The sequence below is a fragment of the Gobio gobio genome (assembly GCF_949357685.1).
Source record: "Gobio gobio genome assembly, chromosome: 12".
In the NCBI taxonomy this organism is placed as follows: Eukaryota; Metazoa; Chordata; class Actinopteri; order Cypriniformes; family Gobionidae; genus Gobio; species Gobio gobio.
In genome coordinates, this window is record NC_137105.1 from 7,068,482 (window position 1) to 7,088,552 (window position 20,071).

The 20,071-nt window shown below is 36.6% G+C and overlaps 1 protein-coding gene across 1 annotated transcript in view; it reads right to left on the reverse strand.

Annotated features, from left to right (window-relative positions):
* Positions 1-19,830, reverse strand: part of lin28b (lin-28 homolog B (C. elegans)) — a 40,829-nt gene extending 20,999 nt beyond the window's left edge. The window contains exons 1-3 of the mRNA XM_079832052.1: positions 19,603-19,830; positions 18,784-18,959; positions 5,351-5,538 (exon numbers count right to left, since the gene is read on the reverse strand). Coding sequence (XP_079688178.1) covers positions 5,351-5,538; positions 18,784-18,959; positions 19,603-19,612 — 374 coding nt within the window. The 5' untranslated portion in view covers positions 19,613-19,830. The remainder of the gene's footprint in view (positions 1-5,350; positions 5,539-18,783; positions 18,960-19,602) is intronic.
* Positions 19,831-20,071: the final 241 nt, after the last annotated feature.

Genomic DNA, 20,071 nt, shown 5'->3' on the forward strand with positions numbered 1-20,071 from the left:
GCGAAGTTTCAAGAGTTTTCGAGCATGTTAAGTGCCCCAAAAGTACCCGAGAAGTCGAAAAAAAAAAAAAAAAAAAAAAAAAAAAAAAAACAAAGAATAATCTGAGGAAGAACAATAGGGCTCTGCGCCCTTTCAGGGCTTGGGCCCTAATGAGTTCAGAATACCATTCGAATGCTGATGTTGTTTTATTCTAACACTTCTCTTCATGTGTTTTTGAGCTACCTTAGCTACCATTTGTGCACCAATCTTATGCACCATAAAACATGCTTTAATTTCAATATGGGTGGTCCAATAAAATTTTTTTAATAAAAAATGTATAAATGGAACCAAATCACAGAAACTGCAAAGATGATTTTAATATCAGTGTCAGGTAAGAGTAAGATGCGTGTCTACATTTTATGGAAGTTTATTATAAATAGCCACTTTTATAAAATCATGTGAAATTTATGTTTTAATACATTTATATTATATCAGTAAATAATTAATTTAAAGACATGTGCATCATACGTGATCTTGGCAAACACATCACATGACGTTTTTATTTCAAGTGATAGTTATTTGTGATAGCCTATATGAAAGGGTTAAATTATGATCAAGAGAGAAAGTCACACACACACACACACACACACACACACACACACACACACACACACACACACAATGATAGAGTGAGAGTGAGGGGGAGGGGAAGGACTGAGAGAAAGGCACACACACAAACTCACAGGGTGAGAGAGAGACCCCCCCCCCCCCCCTCCCCACACACACACACAGATAGAGAGGGGGAAGGGGAAAGACAGGCAGATGGCATTCCATAGACTTAATGGTTTGTATACTGTACAAACTGTACATTCTATCCCCCTACACTACCCCTAAGCCTACATATCGCACACACACACACACACACACACCATAGCTGTCAACCCTCCCGTTTTTTCCGGGTTTCTCACGTATTTTAGCTCTTTTCCCGCTGTCTTCCCGTTTTAGTATTTTCCCGTAAAATATCCCGTATTTTTACGTTCTGATTGTGTTAACTCAGAACACGCAACTATCTGGTTTAGTGCCAGAAGACGCGAATGAGAAGTCGCGCGCACTGTGAGAAAATTTTCCGTGCACTCATCCGAGAGCGCGCACACGTCTCTCAGCGCGCAAATATTGAGTTCTCTTTCAAGTCTTGCTCTTGAATGGACAAACTCACGCAAAAAGTATGTCAACATATTGATGAGTATTCTAGCAGACATAGTCTGTATATGGCTTAAGTAAGCTTTATACAGTCCAGAAAAGACAACGCATATCCGAGGTCTTAAAGGGGCAGTAGCCTTTACTGCTGTCTGTTTAATGTCAAACAAAAGACAAGGGCATCACTCACTGCTCTTGATTGAATAACTTTTGTAAGTTTAATAGGATTAATCTTTAATTTATACAGTCATATATGCAATGTTATTTTACATTTGATCAATTTCTGTAGGCCTACCTGAAAACTAATGTTAGACGTACCTGAAAAACCTGAAAAGCATAGTTTATTTTATTAGTATCTTTGCTCAATAGTATTTATTTGTGCTGCTGCTTGTATTTAAATGATTTGTTCTTATTATTTTCTTTTGTTTTATTTGACAGTAGTCCTTTTTTCCCTGAACATAGCAAATACTGAACCGTACCGAAACGGTGAACCTTAAACCGTGATACAAACCGAACCGTGAGCAATCTGTACCGTTACACCCCTAGCGTAACGTATGATAAAATGACTGAAAAAAGGTTGGGAAACACTGGCTTAGGCTACTATCGAAGAAGAAGAAGACAGTTGCAGCCGCGCGGTTGGGAGGAAGAGGGAAAAAGTAGCGGGAAGTAAACTTCAAGGAGAGTATAGTAATAATAAATGATAATAAATGGAATAAATAAATAATAAATGAAAATAATAAATGTTATATTTACCCATGGCCTTCCCTGTTATACAGAAATGTAATAGTTATCAAACCTTCCTTAACTGTATAAATAATAAATGAAATATAGATGAATCATCATTAAAGCTACAATTTTCTCTGTTCCCGTTGTTCTTTGATGAACATTAATGACAGACTGACTCCACAAAATGACTCTAATTTGCCTCTTTGAAAAATAATTCTCTAATTTAACCTTATTACTATACTAATTGTAATATAAATAATACAAATATTAGAAGAAAAATATTTTAAGTGGTCATTATTGACAATAAATATTGCACAACTAGTATTTAGTACCAAAAGATCTCCTCAAAATATTCAATAAATATTATTGAACTAAAATATAGAACATTTATTTAATTGAAAAATAGTTAAGGTGTATGGTCACATTTGACCATCAATTAGTATGAGTATGACCAATTAGTATGGAATACCTGAAGGCTAAGTACAATAAAAAACATTAACATTAATGTTAACATTGTTGCATTACTCTCCATTATAAAACGATCCTGTATGGTTGATGTAATAATCAATGCACACTATGCTGTACTGTTTACCAAAACTTGCTGCAAACCCCTGTAAAGTGGAGCTGTTGTGTATCAAGCCATTCAAATGTATTGACACAGCGCTAGAAGTATTGAGATTTCTGTGAAGCACGACTGCGCGCGCCGCCGGGAGATGATAGAGCATGTCGCAACTCCGTATGGTTTTTCAACACTCTGGCTTTAACTGTTATGCCATATTAGCGCCAAAACGCTATTTATTGTTTGAATTTCGCATTAAAACTTTAAAAAATGTAAAAGCTTAGACATTGTTTAATATCAAAAGCAGGTTTGGCAATTTGGCGTGAGATTAAGTTGGGCAGCGTGAGAGCGTGAGACAGAGCCTGAAAGCGTGAGTGTCACGCCAAATGCGTGAGAGTTGGCAACCCTAGGCAAAAGAGAACTCGATGTGAGCAGGAAACTGACGCGAGTCTATCTATGCATCGAGTGTGTGTGTGTGTGTGTGTGTGTGTGTGTGTGTGTGTGTGTGTGTGTGTGTGTGTGTGTCAGTGTCCCTTGAATAGCTGACATGAGACGCATCCACACAGATAGGACACTGACACACACACATACACATACACACACACACACACACACAGACAGGACACACACACACACACACACAGACAGGACACTAACACACACACAGACAGGACACTGGCATACAGCGCGCTCTCTTGTGTCTTGTCGCGCTTGGAAGCATGTACATGAATAGGAGCGTGATCATGTAACGCTAAGCAAAAATGGATATAAAAACGGACGCTGTGTTATTTGCGTTAAATATTTTTAATGCGTTAAGCTTCCGTTTCACGTTGACCGAGTTTGGTGGAGATTGAATAAATCACCTACGAGGAGAACGTAAAAACTCAGACCCTGAATTATACAAATATTCACGTTCAAACAAAAACTTTCTGTGAAAAAAAGACACTTATAAACAGACACTTGTAGAAAATAATGTGAATTTTTTTAAAAAATAAATTTGAACTATGTCAGTAAATAATGAATTTAAAGACAAATGTGTCAAAAGTGATCTTTGCAAACACAGCACATGACCTTCTGTAAAGCACATGTATAGAAAACACACTCACACTCCTCTGTTTTAAAAAAAGAGTTCTGTCTGAATGAGTACATGAAATCACGGCTGTCAGATGATAAGAATTGTAACTCAAATGTGATTTAGAAAATGAGTTCTGTAGTGATATAGTGTCATAGTTCATGTCCACATTAACCACTACGTTGTAATACCAATAGCCATGTCATCATACACATTTGTGTCCTCATAAATCACATAAGCAAGCACAGAGAGAGAGAGAGAGAGAGAGAAAGGGAGTTTCAAAAATAATACAACACTGCCCCCTTTTGGTGATAGAGGGGAGGGCACACAAACAGTCAAAATCATTATTAAACTTTGACATGTTGCCATGGCAGCATTATTTGAAATATCAGGAATTCATTCATATGTCTCTATCTGTCATGTTTTCACATTATACTGATGAAGTTTGAAGTCAATCGTGTGAAAATAAGATGGTGATTCAAAGCATTTTTGAAAGTGACACACTTCCTGCTGCCAGTTGGTGGCGCTATAACTTTGACTCACAAAAGTCATATCCATGTGATCGGCCTCTTACAACGAACACACAGCTGAAGTTTCATCCAAATCAGTCAATGTTTGCACAAGTTATTACACACTTCCTGTTTCCCTTTTCTCGCCATAAATTCGTTGCTTCGCCACGGCCAAACCGTTTGAGATATCAAAAATCCGCTCGCAATTTAGCATCCTGGATATGTTCTCCTCATGCTGACCGAGTTTGGCGATGATCGAAACAATGGCCTCGGAGGAGTATATTAAATTCCAGAGCATGGGTTTTCCGAACAACCGATTATAGCTCACTTCCTGTTGGGCTGACGCATAACTTAGAGCACGAAAGTTGTTCGGCCCGATGAGGTCTATATGTGTACCGAGTTTCATACATGTACGTGCAAGTGTGTTTGATATATGGACCAAGTTTTCAGACCCCACTTAAGGGGGCGCTGTCGAGCCCCCCTGCCACGCCCGGGTACCAGCTTTAGCCCGGCTCTGATGGCCGCGCATTCCGATGCCTGTGCGAAGTTTCAAGAGTTTTCGAGCATGTTAAGTGCCCCAAAAGTACCCGAGAAGTCGAAAAAAAAAATAAAAAAAAAAAAAAAAAAAAAAACAAAGAATAATCTGAGGAAGAACAATAGGGCTCTGCGCCCTTTCAGGGCTTGGGCCCTAATAATCTGAGGAAGAACAATAGGGCTCTGCGCCCTTTCAGGGCTTGGGCCCTAAAAATGTACATGTGTATTAGGTTTTTTACAAGTTTAAACGAGCTGCACTCTAAAAAATGCTGGGTTAAAAACAACCCAAGTTGGGTTGAAAATGGACTAACCCAGCGATTGGGTTGTAAGCAAACATTTGACCCAACTGCTGGATTAAAATGACCCATTCACTGGGTTAAAACAACCCAATTGCTGGGTTAGTCCATTTTCAACTTGGGTTGTTTTTAACCCAGCATTTTTTACAGTGTAAGATTTAATTTTCTAATCTTTGTAATTCTAAACAGTAGATTTTAGCACTCCTGTTATTAGTGGCCGCTGCTAAAGACAAGCATTATATGACACATCATTTCATGTCATAAAGACAATTATAAGCCTATAATGAATAAAGTCAAATTGAATCTCAAATTACATTTATCCTCAAGATACCACTTAGTGTAGAACCATTAGGCATTAGATTTTTTGCAGAACAAATACAGCACAATGTGAATTGTGAATAACTGAAAGGAACTCTGTTTAGACCAGCTTTCACCAAACATATTAAACTACATATCCCATCATGCTCAGCGGACTCACCGGTCTCCCTTTGGTTTGCGTTTGAGGGGCGGGGCCTTCCCCTTGGGGCGTCGGTCACTGCCTGAGCATGGGCCCCCGCCGGGCCCCGTGACCCTGAGCGACTCCAGACCTTTACTCGACCTCTTGAAGGTGAATTCAACCTGCTCGCCCTCCCGTAGGCTCCTGAAGCCCTCCATCACCAGCTTACTCTAAACACACACACACATACACACACACACATCTTATTTAATACACATTCAAACTTACTTATATAGTCTATAAATATTTAAATATAAATATCAAACAGATCAGTCAAATCTACAGAGCGATCTATAAATTCTTTAACATTCAATGTCATATAATAATCTATCAGGGAGAGAAAGATACACAATTATCAAACAGATCAGTCATATCTACCGAGATATCCATAAACATTTCATATCATATAATAATCTATCAGGGAGAGAAAAGAAGGATTTTCTAATAGAAAAAACAACAGCTACAGAATCCATCAATTTTCCCTTAACCTGCATTACGGAAGCCATGTTTAAAAACACACTTGATCACTTTTCTAGCATAAAATGCCCAATTTTATGGGACATAATTGCTCAAATCAAAAACAGATTTTGCTTATTTAAATACATGTATACTGTAAAAAAATCATATCCTCCTGGGACCCAGGAATAGACGTCTGTCCTCTGTAGTGGACATTATATTTTTTTTATGAATTTCTCTGACACCGTTCGTGTGGGTCTGTAAAGAGCACATTCAGGGCTTTTCAGAGAAACCAAAGTTTTGGAAGTTTCACCAGGACACCCGCCTCTCCTTGGACTTTAAACATGACTGACATTAATTTAGTGATCAGATTTAACACTCATAAATCAACATCTCAGGAAAATTTTATGGGGTTTCAAATCTATATGACTGTTACGAAACAGGGCATTGATTTCATACGTACACTGTTATCAGGCATTTTGGGAGACACAAGTGAATAGGGAACAAAATTATATTTCAGTATTCCTTTGAAATATTAGATGTTATTGTCAAAATCTTGCCAATTATTACTCCCATTATTACACTTCTTTTTCTTGCATGTTGCTCCAAGAACACATTAATATGCATATTAGACACACTGTACGTAATGGAAAAACCAGCTTATGGCCACTTTACACACATATTGCATAAAGCAAAATTATATTTCAAATCATTATATCTTTCATAGCATAGTTGAGATAATCATTTTATACAAAGTTTAGTATAAAAACAATCCTGAAACCTAAAAATTTATTTATTTATTCATTTTAAATCCTATTGTTTTTTCATGTCTTTTTATGCATTTTCTTTACATCTGTGTTCTACATAACATGAATAAAATATCATTTTGCAAAAAAAATTTTTTTTTAAATGTTCTCTTATACTCTTCTAAACAATGTAATGACATGAAAAAATTCTAAACTGAAAAAAAGGTCCTGGTTCTCCCACTGGTAAAAATGTGTTGGATTTACTTAAAATATATATTCACCATTTTATCATCACACTTTTTTTAAGTAAACCCAACTTATTTTAACTAATAACTAATTTAACTTAAAATTAACATATTTGTAAAAAAAAAAAAAATTTTTTACTTAAATATTAATATTTGAGTTCACTCAAGTTCACTCAACATTCTTTTCTTAAAAATATATGTAACACGATAGAATCAACTAAGTTATGCAGGGGGATATGATTAATAAGTCAACAACATGATTTTACATTACTTTAACTAAAAAATTATTTAAGCAATTGCAACTTTTTTTATTAGTTACACAAGATCCAACTCAATCTGATTATACTTAAAAAAAATTAAAGGCAGCAGCTGAACTTAACCTTTTACAGTGTAGTAAAACTGAGTGACTATACCATTTGCTAATGTCAGACTATTAAATAATAATAATAATACAAATATTAAAGAATAGCAAAAAACTTAACTTGTTTTGGTTTAATTGCACCAAATAATAGTGTAACTGTTTTTACACTAACTACTAATACATTTAACTTTTTTATTAGATTGTATTAAATGTTAAATTTAATACTACAAAATAAAAAATGTTTAATAAAGGACAAATCAACAAAATTCTAAATAAAAAGCACCATATGACCCCTGTGATATGTTTACAATAACAGTGAACTGTCATACAAACATGCAAATATAGTTGCAAATACTTATAACATAAAAATGTGTACGACTTTTACAGTAAAATACAATTTACATAAATGTGATACAATGAGTAAACATGTAAAAATCCTCAGCACAAGAAAAAGACCATTCATTTCATCATTTAACAGATGCTTTTATCAAAAGCAATTTATCAAATTCATCAGTTTATCATTCAAGAGCTTGTATTCACGCAGTGTTTATTAGTTAATTCAAATCCTTCAATTCATACGATTTTTTTGACATTATAAATGCAAAGCGAAGACCCTAAAAAAAGAAATGATTGGAAATTATAACAAGCCTGTTCATCTGAAATTGAAATCTTACGATTAAATCACCACAAAATCTACACGTCTGTAATTTAGCATTGATTCTAACAATCACACAGAGCACATTTACTGTCCAAATACAGTACACATCTCATAAAAGATTACACAATAAATATGTGTAGGCATTTGCAACTTTGACACACGGATCAGTCTCAACTAGACAAACACAACTAATTCAAGTAACATCAATTCAAGTCATTTAAAGCAACGATTGTGATTCTAACACATGAACACAGCTGATTATTTAGAAAACCATCTCAAGGTTTTTTTGATTTACATTTTGATTATTCATTAAATTGAAACAGCAGTAATGCAATGCATGAATCAAATGCAAGAGGAAAAGCACAATAATTCTCATCTCACTATGAGAGAGAAAGAACGTCGATAGATCAACACCACCGCAGTGAAAGAACAACTGACGGAGCACGCATCAATCCACTTATGAAAGATAAATCTCTACATATCAGAAATGAATTCACATCTGGATTGAGGAGTGATATTTTCATGTATTGTTTTTGTCTTATAACGGTTCTTTATATCAGGGGTTTTCAAACTTTATGAGGCCAAGGACCCTCAAATATGATGAACCTTTATGAGGGACACCCTTCCAAAATCAATCTATTTTTTATGTATTAAAAAACCTTTAAACTATTAAGTAGTAACAGATAAATAGTAAGTGTGACATTATAAATACAACATATTGTTTCCCACTCTTAAATTGGCTATTAATGTTGGATGTATAAACCTGAAGACATAGAGAGATACAAAGCAAACACATACAAATCTGGAATGTATACGGCAAGAAATGAGAGAAGCATTTAGAAATTAAATAATTTTTGCTTTGTTGTTTATTCTCTGAAATGTTCTGGGGACCCCAGTTTGAAAACCCCTGCTTTATTGAAGAACCTTCAGCATCCATGGAATCTTTACATTCCACAAAAGGTTCTTTTAGAATGTTCTTCACACTAATGGTTCTTTTAAGAACTGACAGGTTCTTTGTGGAACTAAAAATAGTTCTTCCCTTTTGGAACCATTATTTGTAAGAGCGTATGGAACAGAAACACTTTAGACACGGCATCACATTAAATACAGCCGCGTGAGGAAAAATAATGCACTTCATTTCTCATAATTGACATAATGGGCACAAAAGCATTCTGATTTAACACTTACCACGGGAAGAAATTGAAAATCCATTGCATGAATGAGAATAGAGCATTACGCAAACATAATCGAAACGCCAGCAGCAAAACCCTTCCCTCACACATGAGATATTTTCAATAACGGTTAATAGGATTAGATCTTGGTAAAAAAGACACAAAACACACACCACACGAAAACAAACATCTAGCATATAAAACTGAATCCGTATAGTGTGAGAATAAAGTGTCAATACTTTCAATAATCTTTCAATGGTTTTATTCAAATGATTCTCTAACATAACCTCTGTTCTGAAACGTGATCAAACCGAGATTCAATAGTGAAGACCAGGTTGATTAACGAATATTTCATATCTTTGCTCCATTTCCAGGTGCTTCATGTTACTGATAATTCCTCTCAAGGTACGTGATCAGTGAGCACAGAGGAAGATGTGTGTAGGAAAGCACAGGGACAGAAACACGAGAGACGGAAGACAGAAAGCAAGAGAGAGAAAGCAGAGAGCGCCACCACAGGGCCGGACGTATTCCACATCACCCCTCCTCCACATGTTTTCATCTTTCACTTTGACCTCTGACCTCTGCCCAACCCCCTTCAAACATGCACACACACACACCGGCATCCCGTTTCCCTGCGTTAAATTAACAACACACTTCAGGACTGACTACAAGACGCACACGCAGTATTTGATCTGCTGACACACACTACATCACTCTACACACACCCCTGATAGCGGCCGGATATGAGCTCAGTGTGTGTGTGTGTGTGTAAGGAGCTCTTAACATTGTGTGTAAAGTGCACACGGTGGTCATGTTGCGTCTGATAGAAATACAATTAATTTTACTTTCCAGAAATGCCTTTGTTTAGTTCTCATATAATTTAATTTGTGTTTAAAAACAACATAATCATCCTCAAACTCCATTTAAAGAGAACAGAAGCAATTCATTCAAAGAGACATTGATTTTATGTTTGTCTCCATTTAAATTATGAATTAACTTAAATAAAATGGATATGCACAGACAATTAAAAACTAAGATCAAAACTGCAGTTTAGGAACAAAACGAACAATTTGTCCTAGTCAGCTTTTGCTTTGCTACTTTGTGTTCATTAGTTATAATAAAACATACTGAAAAACATTTTGGTTACACTTCATAATAAGGTCTAATTTGTTACATATGCATAAACCAACATGAACTAACAATGAGAAATATATTGTCCCAGTATTTATTAACCTTTATTAATGTTAGTTAATAAAATGTGTTAAGTTCACGTGCATTAACTAATATGAACAGATTTTGATCAAAAAATGTATTAGTAAATGTTGAGATTAACAATAACTAAGATTAATAATAAATGCTGTTGAAGTATTGTTCACTCTTAGTTCGTGGTAAATAAGGTAGTTAAATAATGTTAACAAATGAAACCTTAATGTTTGGTAAAGTGTTACCACTATATTTTTAACTTATTGTCTCTTATTAAAAGTTTGCTTTTTTTTGAAGAAACAAAACTCTAAAAGAGTTACGTTGCCTTTTTCTCATTGGTTTAAACCATTAGACTCAAGATTTTAAACTACATTTCTAAACTGACATATTTGCATTTAACATTTGTGCTCTTGGCATATTTTCTTATAAAAGCAACTAACAAGACTTCAATTACTTTGTTTGTGATTTTAATCAGGAATGTCTTATGACTACAAATCAAGTGCTAAAATTAAACTAATAAAATGCTAAGATTTTTTAAATTCCATGCAAGAACAAAAACACTTATTATACATCAATAAAATATTTATTAATTATATAGATTTATTTAATATAATTGCATTAAATAAATAATATTTTCTATAAAAATGTTAAACAAATGAATACATTTTAAATATAAAGTTAATAGTAATGATAACAGTGGTTATTTTAGTATACTATACACAGCTATGACTAAACTTAAGTGAGCAACTGTTTGTGTCAGATCGGCAGCTGGCTCCACCCACACACTCACTCCTAATATGGGCAGAGCTGAAGGAGGAAGTCATGTGACCTGCTGCTTCTGTTGAGATGGAGAAATGAAGGACTGAACAAATGGAGAATAAAAGTGCAGGAAGCTGAAAAAACTGAGCTCTAGAAGAAAAGAAAAGATAACGAGGGTGCTCAATTTTAGATTAAAACCTAATGAAATAAAATCAGAGGATAAGATGACAGCAGCAGCTGAGAAAGAACGTAAAACCGATAATGAAAATGTTATGCAGTACATTTTCATGTGTATTAACATACTACATAAAATATTAAACTTATAAAGTATAAAGGTACTATCTTTTTGAAAGATAAAAATTATACTAACTATAAAATATATATATATATATAAAGATCTATAAAGATATATTTACATTCATCACTATACATACAAATATAATACTATAATTAATATTAAATAGGGAGTATATTGATTTTTAAATAAACCTTAGTTTGAGCAGATATTTCTGCAGTGTGTTAACCAGCAGCTCCAACGTTATTACTTTATCTAATCAAAATGTTTCAAACAAAACATCTTTTCTTGAGAATTTATGGGTAATAATACATTTATGGGGTTCTCAATTTCACTTTCCATCCTGTTAATCTTTTGCACTGTAAAAAAAATCAGGTCTCCAATTGAAAATTTTCTAGTGACTGATCACATCAAAATTTTTTAGTTGGCCAAATTGAATTTCTGTGAATTTATGCTATTTAATTCACAGAAATTCAATTTGGCCAACTAAAAAATTTAGATGTGATCAGTCACCAGAAAATGTTCAATTGGAGACATTGTACAGTGTGTAAAATCCATCTTAAAAACTTATAAAACTAGGAAGTGACAATTTTCAGAGAAAAAAACAGCAGCACAAATGTTGGTGAGCATTAGCAAGGTTGTGATTGGTTTGTATTGCAATAAAACTCTCTTTTCTGTTTGATGAGATTGCAGTATAATTCTTTAAGAATTTCAAAAGGATATTAAATAATATTGGATATTAACACCAAGTTGACAAACTCATGTACACAAACTGTTGCAATGGCCAAATCTATATTTACATCCTGTTCTTGCTATTGTGTAAATCGAGTTATAATTCAATTCAAATTGTGTTTATAAAGCACATTTAAAATCGACCTGAGTTGGCCAAAGTGCTGTACATAGAGAAGATAAATGCCTAAGAACATATACAACATTTCAAAGAATTAAAAGCAAGAGAAAAAAGATGTGTTTTTAACATGGATATAAATTCGGCTAATGTAGAAGCAGTTCTGACGGGTAGCGGGACCTGCTATACTGCGAAGGCAGGCGAGATCGTGGTACCACCAAAAGACGACCATTTGGGGATTTGGGACGAATAACGAAATCTTGTAGTCGATATGGTATCGGACTGGCAGCCAGTGCAAAGAACGTAAAATTGGTGTGATATGGACCTGTGAGTAGCATTTTGTACCATTTGAAGACGAGAGATGGAAGAGAGGTAGCCCAGAATACAAAGAATTACAGTAATTAAGTCGAGTTGATATAAAAGCATGAATTACCGTTTCGAAACTTTTCCTGCTTAAGAAAGGTTTGACTTTAGCTAATCGGCGAATATGATAAAAACTGGTACTAACTATGCTGGTTGATTCCCTGTAAACAAAATTCAGGTGACCGATCACATCTAAATTTTTCAGTTGGCCAAATTGAATTTCTGTGAATTGATGCAATTTAATTCACAGAAATTCAATTTGGCCAACTAAAAATGTTTTGATGTGATCAGTCACTAGAACATTTTCAATTGGAGACCTGATTTTTTTTTTTACAGTGTTTGTTTGTCTAACTTAAGACCAATAATTGATAGCGTAAAATGCTTTCTGGCCGTTAAACCCTTCTACACTTCCTTAAGTGAAAACACAAGCATATGCATTGCATGAACTGATGGGCCAAAACATTATGAGCAGTCACAGGTGAAGTGAATATCGTTGATAATCTCCTAACAAAGATCGAATGAAGATCTGAGTGACTTTGACAAGGGACAAATTATTATGGCAAGGCGACTGACTGAGCATCTCTGAAACGGCGAGGCTTGTGTGTTGCTCCCGGTCAGCAGTGCTGAGAATTTACCAACAGTGTCCGAGGAGGGACAAACCACAAACCGGTGACAGGGCATTGGGTGGCCAAGGCTCATTGATGCACGAGGGCAGTGAAGGCTATCCCGTCTGGAGCCAGCAGAAGGTCTGCTGTGGCACAAGTCGCACAATTTGAATGATGATTATGGGAGGAATGTGTCACTACACACAGTGCATCTGCTGTGTATTTTACATCACATGGACGGTCATGTACGTGTGCTCCATTTACTTGGGGAAGTGATGGCACCAGGATGCACTGTGGGACGACGACGACAAGCTGGTGTGGGAAGCTTGACGCTCTGGACAATGTTCTGCTGGGAAACCCTGGGTCTCGCCATTCATGTGGACGTAAATTTGACACGTGCAACTACCTAAACATTGTTGCAGGCCAGGTATTCCCCTTCGTGACAATGGTGTTCCCTGACGGCCTCTTTCAGCGGGATAATGCACCCTTCACACTGCACACATTGCTCAGGAATGGTTTGAGGAACATGATGAAGAGTTCGAGGTGTTGCCCTGGCCTCCAAATTCCCCAGATCTCAATCCAGTTGATCATCTGTGGGATGTGCTGGACCAACAAGTTCGATCTACAGCGGCTCAACCTCACAATCTACAGGACTTAAAGGATCTGCTGCTAAGGTGTTGGTGCCAGAGACCACAGCACACCTTCAGGGCTCTTGTAGATGCTATGCCTCAGTGGGACGGTGTTAATTGTGTTATTTTAGCAATTTTGCGTACAACTCATGTGCCATCATATTGTGCACTGTCGATATAAGAGGTGGCACCAGCAATTAAGAAACTCAAATCCGCCCCGCACAGAATGAAGAGGGGAGCATGTATGTTAAAGGAGGAGTCAGATATCTGCAGCAGTGAGAGGTGGAGTCTGGATGAGAGGTTAATCTCACTAGGGGCCCAGAGTAACCTCACAACACACACACACAGAGTTAACTAGCTATGTAAATAAGGGCATACCACAGATCCTAACCCTAAAAGAAAACATAGCATTTTTAGAATTAAAAAAAATTATTAATTTTACATAAAAATTATTTTATCCAGCTAAAGACATTCCTAAAGGGAGGTTTTATCTCGCTTCTAGAGATAAATATGCACACAAACAACACTCTTAAAAATAAAGGTTTGAAATATTTAGACATTTTAGAACCTTTCAGTGAAAAAGAACCATTTTTAAAAATCTAAAGAACCTTCTGTGCAATGGAAAAGTTCAAGGTTCTTCATGGAGCCATCAATGCCAATAAGGAACCTTTATTTTTAAGAGTGTATAGCAAAGTGAACCCACCTACATGAGCAACAAATGTAAATGGGAAACATAGAAATCCATCACAGCACAAACAAAAGCTCTAAAATGATCAAGTCACACACCACAGCAAACAGCAATATGCCTCCGTGCAGGAAGACTCGCACAAGCACACAATGCACAAGCACAAACACTGCAGGAGGTGCAGCATTCGGAAAAATCAAACACAAAGCTCCTAATGAAACACACACACACACACTGCAGTGCGTTGATTCGGAGTGTGAGGGCCGGACGAAGCCACGCCTCCTTTCCCTTTTTTGTCTTTAACGAAATTCCTCTTTTAAAGAATGTTAGAGGACCCCAACCCCCACCACACACACACACACATATATACGCACACTGAAATCCTCTTTAAACATATACAAACAAGATCACACTCAGACATGCGTTCTCTTTTCCTCTGATTCCCACTCTCACTTCTGTCCTGGATTGACACAAAAAGCTTGTGGATTTGTAGAAGATTTAACACAGGGGAACGGTGTGTGTGTCAATGATTACAGGATATTGTATTGATGTAATAGTTGAATTAAGAGATACTGGCTGCTAACAATCTCCTTCATAACTACAAATCTGCCTGCCTTCTTTTGGGTAAGAAACCTGTACATATGCATGTGCCACAAGTAAACGTACAATTAATATACTTGCACTGAGAAAAACTGCCTTGTCAAATTTAATACAAGAAGTCAAAGTGTTGCAATTGAGGGCAGGTGAAAAAGAACAATATTAACACACACAAAAAAATGGTGTATAAAACAATCTCACTCCGAAATTGCTAGTAATTTACACTTACAAAGTATTGGCAAGGAACACTCTAACATAATATTAGAAACATTGTATTTTGTTGTCAAATGTACTCCAGTAATCTTTGTTTTCGAAAAATCTCTCTCAAATAATGTATATTACTTCCTTCATATGATACTAATTCTTGTAGCTGCCATAAAAAGAAAAGCAAAAAGTCTAGGGGAAACTATCTTATAGTTATTTATAAATAAGAAAAATGTGATTTAATAAAATATTTAAATCAGCTGTTAAGTCAAGAGTTTTCAGCTGAATACTAATACAATTATGCTCTTTACATAATAAAACAATTCTGTCCGTTCATTCCTTTTCATAGCTACTTTACTAGCTATTATAAAATCTTACATTGTTATCAACAAGAGATAAATATACAAGATAAAGTTAAAATGCAAAGTAACAAAACATTAAACGTTTATATCTGAAAAACAGTCTTAAACACTCAAAAAGGTTTCTAGTTCAGATGTAATTGATTGATGTTAAACTGACTTAAAACCGCTACTCTTTGACATAACTTGATGTTTTCATTTTGACATAACATGTTTCAATCAAGTAACCAAATCAAACAAGACTTTCACTTCCCATCATGCTTTGCAAAGGGGCTGAATTCGGAGAGTAAATGTTTAAATAAAGTTCTATTTGATGCATTTTTAACAAGATGAGAAAAGGGAGAGACTTTTTAATGCCTGATGGTTAGTATTTAAAAGTTTTTGTTATGTTAGTGTTTTGGTGACTATTGTGGTTAAGTGTAGAGCATGTGTTTGGGGTGAGGACACTTAAATAACACTTAAAGTTGTTTTAATAATAAAAAAACAAATACTTTAGGCATGCCATGGATGTAACAAAACCATCTTCTGGCTAGCCAATAAGACCTTGTAAAAGGTTTTGTAAATGTTGTAAAAATAGTATTTGACTAAATAAAAATAATCAATTAAACTGGATTACTTGTTTTGTTTTTTATATTCATTTTAGAATAATTAAATTGAATAGTTTTGGACAAAATTAAGAATGTTAACCTGATTTAACTAAATGGCATTGAATTAAGTTTACTGAAATAAATAATGTTAATTAAATTCAACATAACCCAATTACGTGGAACCTGTTGACATAAAAAAAATTAAGTAAATCCAACGTATGATTTTTTTGAGCGAAGGGAAGTTTCTGAGCATGTGCTCTAGGTCATGGGTTCGATTCCCAGGGTTGAATGAACTGATAAAATGTGATAAAAGCCTCTGTAAAATGCATAAACGTAATGTGTTTAGCCACATATTTCAGGTTTTTGTCTGTACAGAATATCAGGGTTAGACAGACACACACAGAGGGAATAATCAGCTGTACACACTCTTCTTATCAAAAACAAAATGCACAACGGCTGTACATGCTAAACACACATCCTGCACAGCATAAAAGCTTTTTCAATTTCACTGTAGCAGAACGCACATGTACGTGCAGCATTCAGACACAAAGAGCGAACACAAACAAACCTCCGCAACAGCAGCGAAATGCAAATCTTTACCAGAGACATTATGGATTACAGCAGCTTGTGCCATTAGTCTACCAGGAACAAATGACTGCAGAAACTCATTTGCTATCATCAGATTGTTTTATGCGTATATCGCCATTATATTACACACCCTGATCTCTAGGGATCCGGATTTTCATACACACCAATGTACAAAAATGTCACAAAAAGAGAATAAAACCACACAGCTCTTCCAGACACGACTAATCAATATGCTTTCACACGCTTGAGCCATGAGGAAAAAGCTGCCTTCATTTTCCAAACGCATTCAATACAGAATTGTTTACTTCATGCTTATCAGAAGAACTGTTTTATCAGTACAAAACGTTCTTACAATAACTACTCAAATGCATACAAGGCAGGAAATGTCCCTTGCTTATGAGTTAGTCTTACGGCACAGATTTCACATAAAGATTTAAGACAAAGACAGCATAGTTATAGTTAGTGGTGCATTTATTGTGCATGTCAACTGACAGTTCAGTGAACGATCTGTTGAATTTGTAACTACAGACATTGAGATTTCAACCATTCCAATCAGCGCATTTCTAACTATGCATGTTCCCTATAATTATATATACTTGTATTACAACAGCTATCAATATGCCATTATGCTCAACAGCACACATAACAGTCTACATGTCTCTGCATGGTTAATGTTTGTCTTTTTTTGAGAACTGCATTTCCCAGAATGCACTCAGGTTTAGGGGCTACCAGCACAAGAGGTTCATGTTGTAGCTCATGCACACACCAAAAATCAACAAGATTTCTGATAAAATGTCGATTTAAATGAAATAAAAATCTATGAAATTCACCTCAAAAAATCTTGCAGATAACACTGCAAAACTTCATTTCAAATCATCTGGTACATATTTAGCAGAACGCATCTTTCCATAATGCACTAATTCACAAATTCACCCAAATCAACACACAACAATATAATTCTAGGCAATGATGTGTCCATGAAAACACTAATCACAATATGAATCCAGAAAGCAAAATATATTACTTCAACATGGTTCAGCAATTGTAATTATAGATAGATGATAGATAGATAGATAGATAGATAGATAGATAGATAGATAGATAGATAGATAGATAGATAGATAGATAGATAGATAGATAGATAGATAGATAGATAGATAGATAGATAGAGAGTGTAAACTAGCAGCTGTGTTTGAATTTCAGATTTTAAAGGATTATGCAGACGTGTTTTGTAACAATGCAAATGTTCAGTCACAGGAATCATTTTAACATCTCATTAACACCTACACCGTCCGACAATATTATCAGCAGCAGATAATAAGAACACAATGTATCAGGAAGCAGCATAAATCAGCCAAACTGACAGCAGAACAACAGTGCAGTGAATTCGGAAGAACCCTCTTGTTCGCACTGCTTTTGTTCTTTTAATCTGCATATGCTGTTTTAAGGTGCCATAGAAGGCTTGGGAAATGATGAAAGGAGATAAGTTCCGGTTTAGTACATATGTCCGTATTGATTTAGCTCTGAATGTCCATGAGAAGAGGACGAAATGTTGGGTAAAGGGGGCTGAACTACACCCATGTCAACACGAGAGCACATGATGTTCAGTACAACAGTCCACCGCACCGAGCTTGCCATTCTTCTAAAGTCTGATTGTGAAAGCAGTCTGATCGTCGTGTGCAACGTGTGACAGATTTTCCGACATTTTGGCAGGTTTATCAGTGAGCATGAGGCGACTGTTGTGCGTGTCCATTCTCCTAGTGAAGTCTTAAGGTTCCTTTAAGAGCTGCATCGTAAATTCCTCCGTGTTTACGACTAATAGAGCGTTCGTGTGATTATATCAATGGAGGTGATCCAGAGTAAAGATGTGTTTGCGGCGTGAGTAGTGCAGCTCTTAAAGTGACAGGAGGTGAAAACGCAAGCGCATGTTTACTTCTGCTTTCCTTCGAACACATCTGCTGATGTCAATGAGTTGCGACAGATAGCGTGAAAAAAAAGAGTCAGAAGAACGAGTGAAACCAAGATGTAGTATTTTAAACGGGCTGAATGGACTTACTTGGTGAACGAACACGTCTAGTGGAGGGTCCACTGGCTTTCCCTCGCTGCTGGTCATCGATATAAATCCAAACCCCATGCGGACATTAAACCACTTGCAGTAGCCCGAGCCAGCCAGAATCTGCGGCGGAGTCCTGGCTGTGTCCGACCCGCCACCGCCACCTCTGCGCGGCCCTCCTGTGCGGTCAAGGGAGAAAAGCCCATAGTGATGTACGCTCGTGCTTGTGTAGCCTACGTTAATGAGATCAAACCTATACTTTGTTCTTGTTGTACACACTGACCGTGGGTCTGCGTGGGCTGCGTTTCTGAGGGAAATCCCCAACTATTCTACAAAACAACACGCGTCTCTCGTTTGTCTACCAGGGCCCTAACCACCATAGACGCCCCCTCTCTTCTATGATCAATATAGGGGGGGTTATCACTGACAGACAAACTTTTACATTTTCTCAACTAGCCTTGTGTATTTCGTTACATCCTAGTCTACAACCACTTAAAACCCATTCTCTGGAAAACTGGAGAAAGTCAATGAAAAGTAGAGCTACGCTTCAGATGGGATGGCGTATGCATTGCGAGTGCATCCTAGTTAGAAGCTACAGCTACTATGTAACTTCTTGTATCGTGCATCTAATGCATGTGAACCGCCTGGCGTGGGGCAGGTGTGCACACGTTACCCGCCCCCCCACTACCACTGGCGCAAACGGCTCTTCATCACGCGTACAAACAACGTAAACAAAGCGAGGCGGTGCGCGTGCAACAATACGAGTTCCCATCTGAATGTGAAAAGAAATTTTCTTTAAAAAAAAAAAAAAAGCATCGTAACCTTCGGCCATGTTTCCCCGCGGACCCTCCGTTCCAAAGTTCCAGCGAAATCGTTTCCTCCGTGAAATGGGGTGATGCGCGTCACCGTCGATCCGACATCCCGATTTCCAGCGGGTACAAATTTAGCGCGCATGATACGGCGTGCGTCTCCTTTTTGGATATTTTGTCATGTCTCTTTTAACATCTCCTATCCTCACTCTCACTCTCTCTCTCTCTATCTCTCTTTCCCTCCCTCGCACATTCGCTCTGTCTCTCTCTCTCCCGCTCTCCGTTTCTCATTCGCTCGCTCGCAGCGCTGCACACGTGACTGCTCCGTGAGCCCGGGAGAGGGAGCGGACTCGGAACCGGGCTGGACTTCAGCTCTACTGCTGCGTCACGTAAACGCATCTCCGTTTGAACAGGTTCAGGTTTTTTTTAAACGCGTGTTAAATCTTGTTTTGCATGTTCTGGAAATCAATGGAGGGGCCATA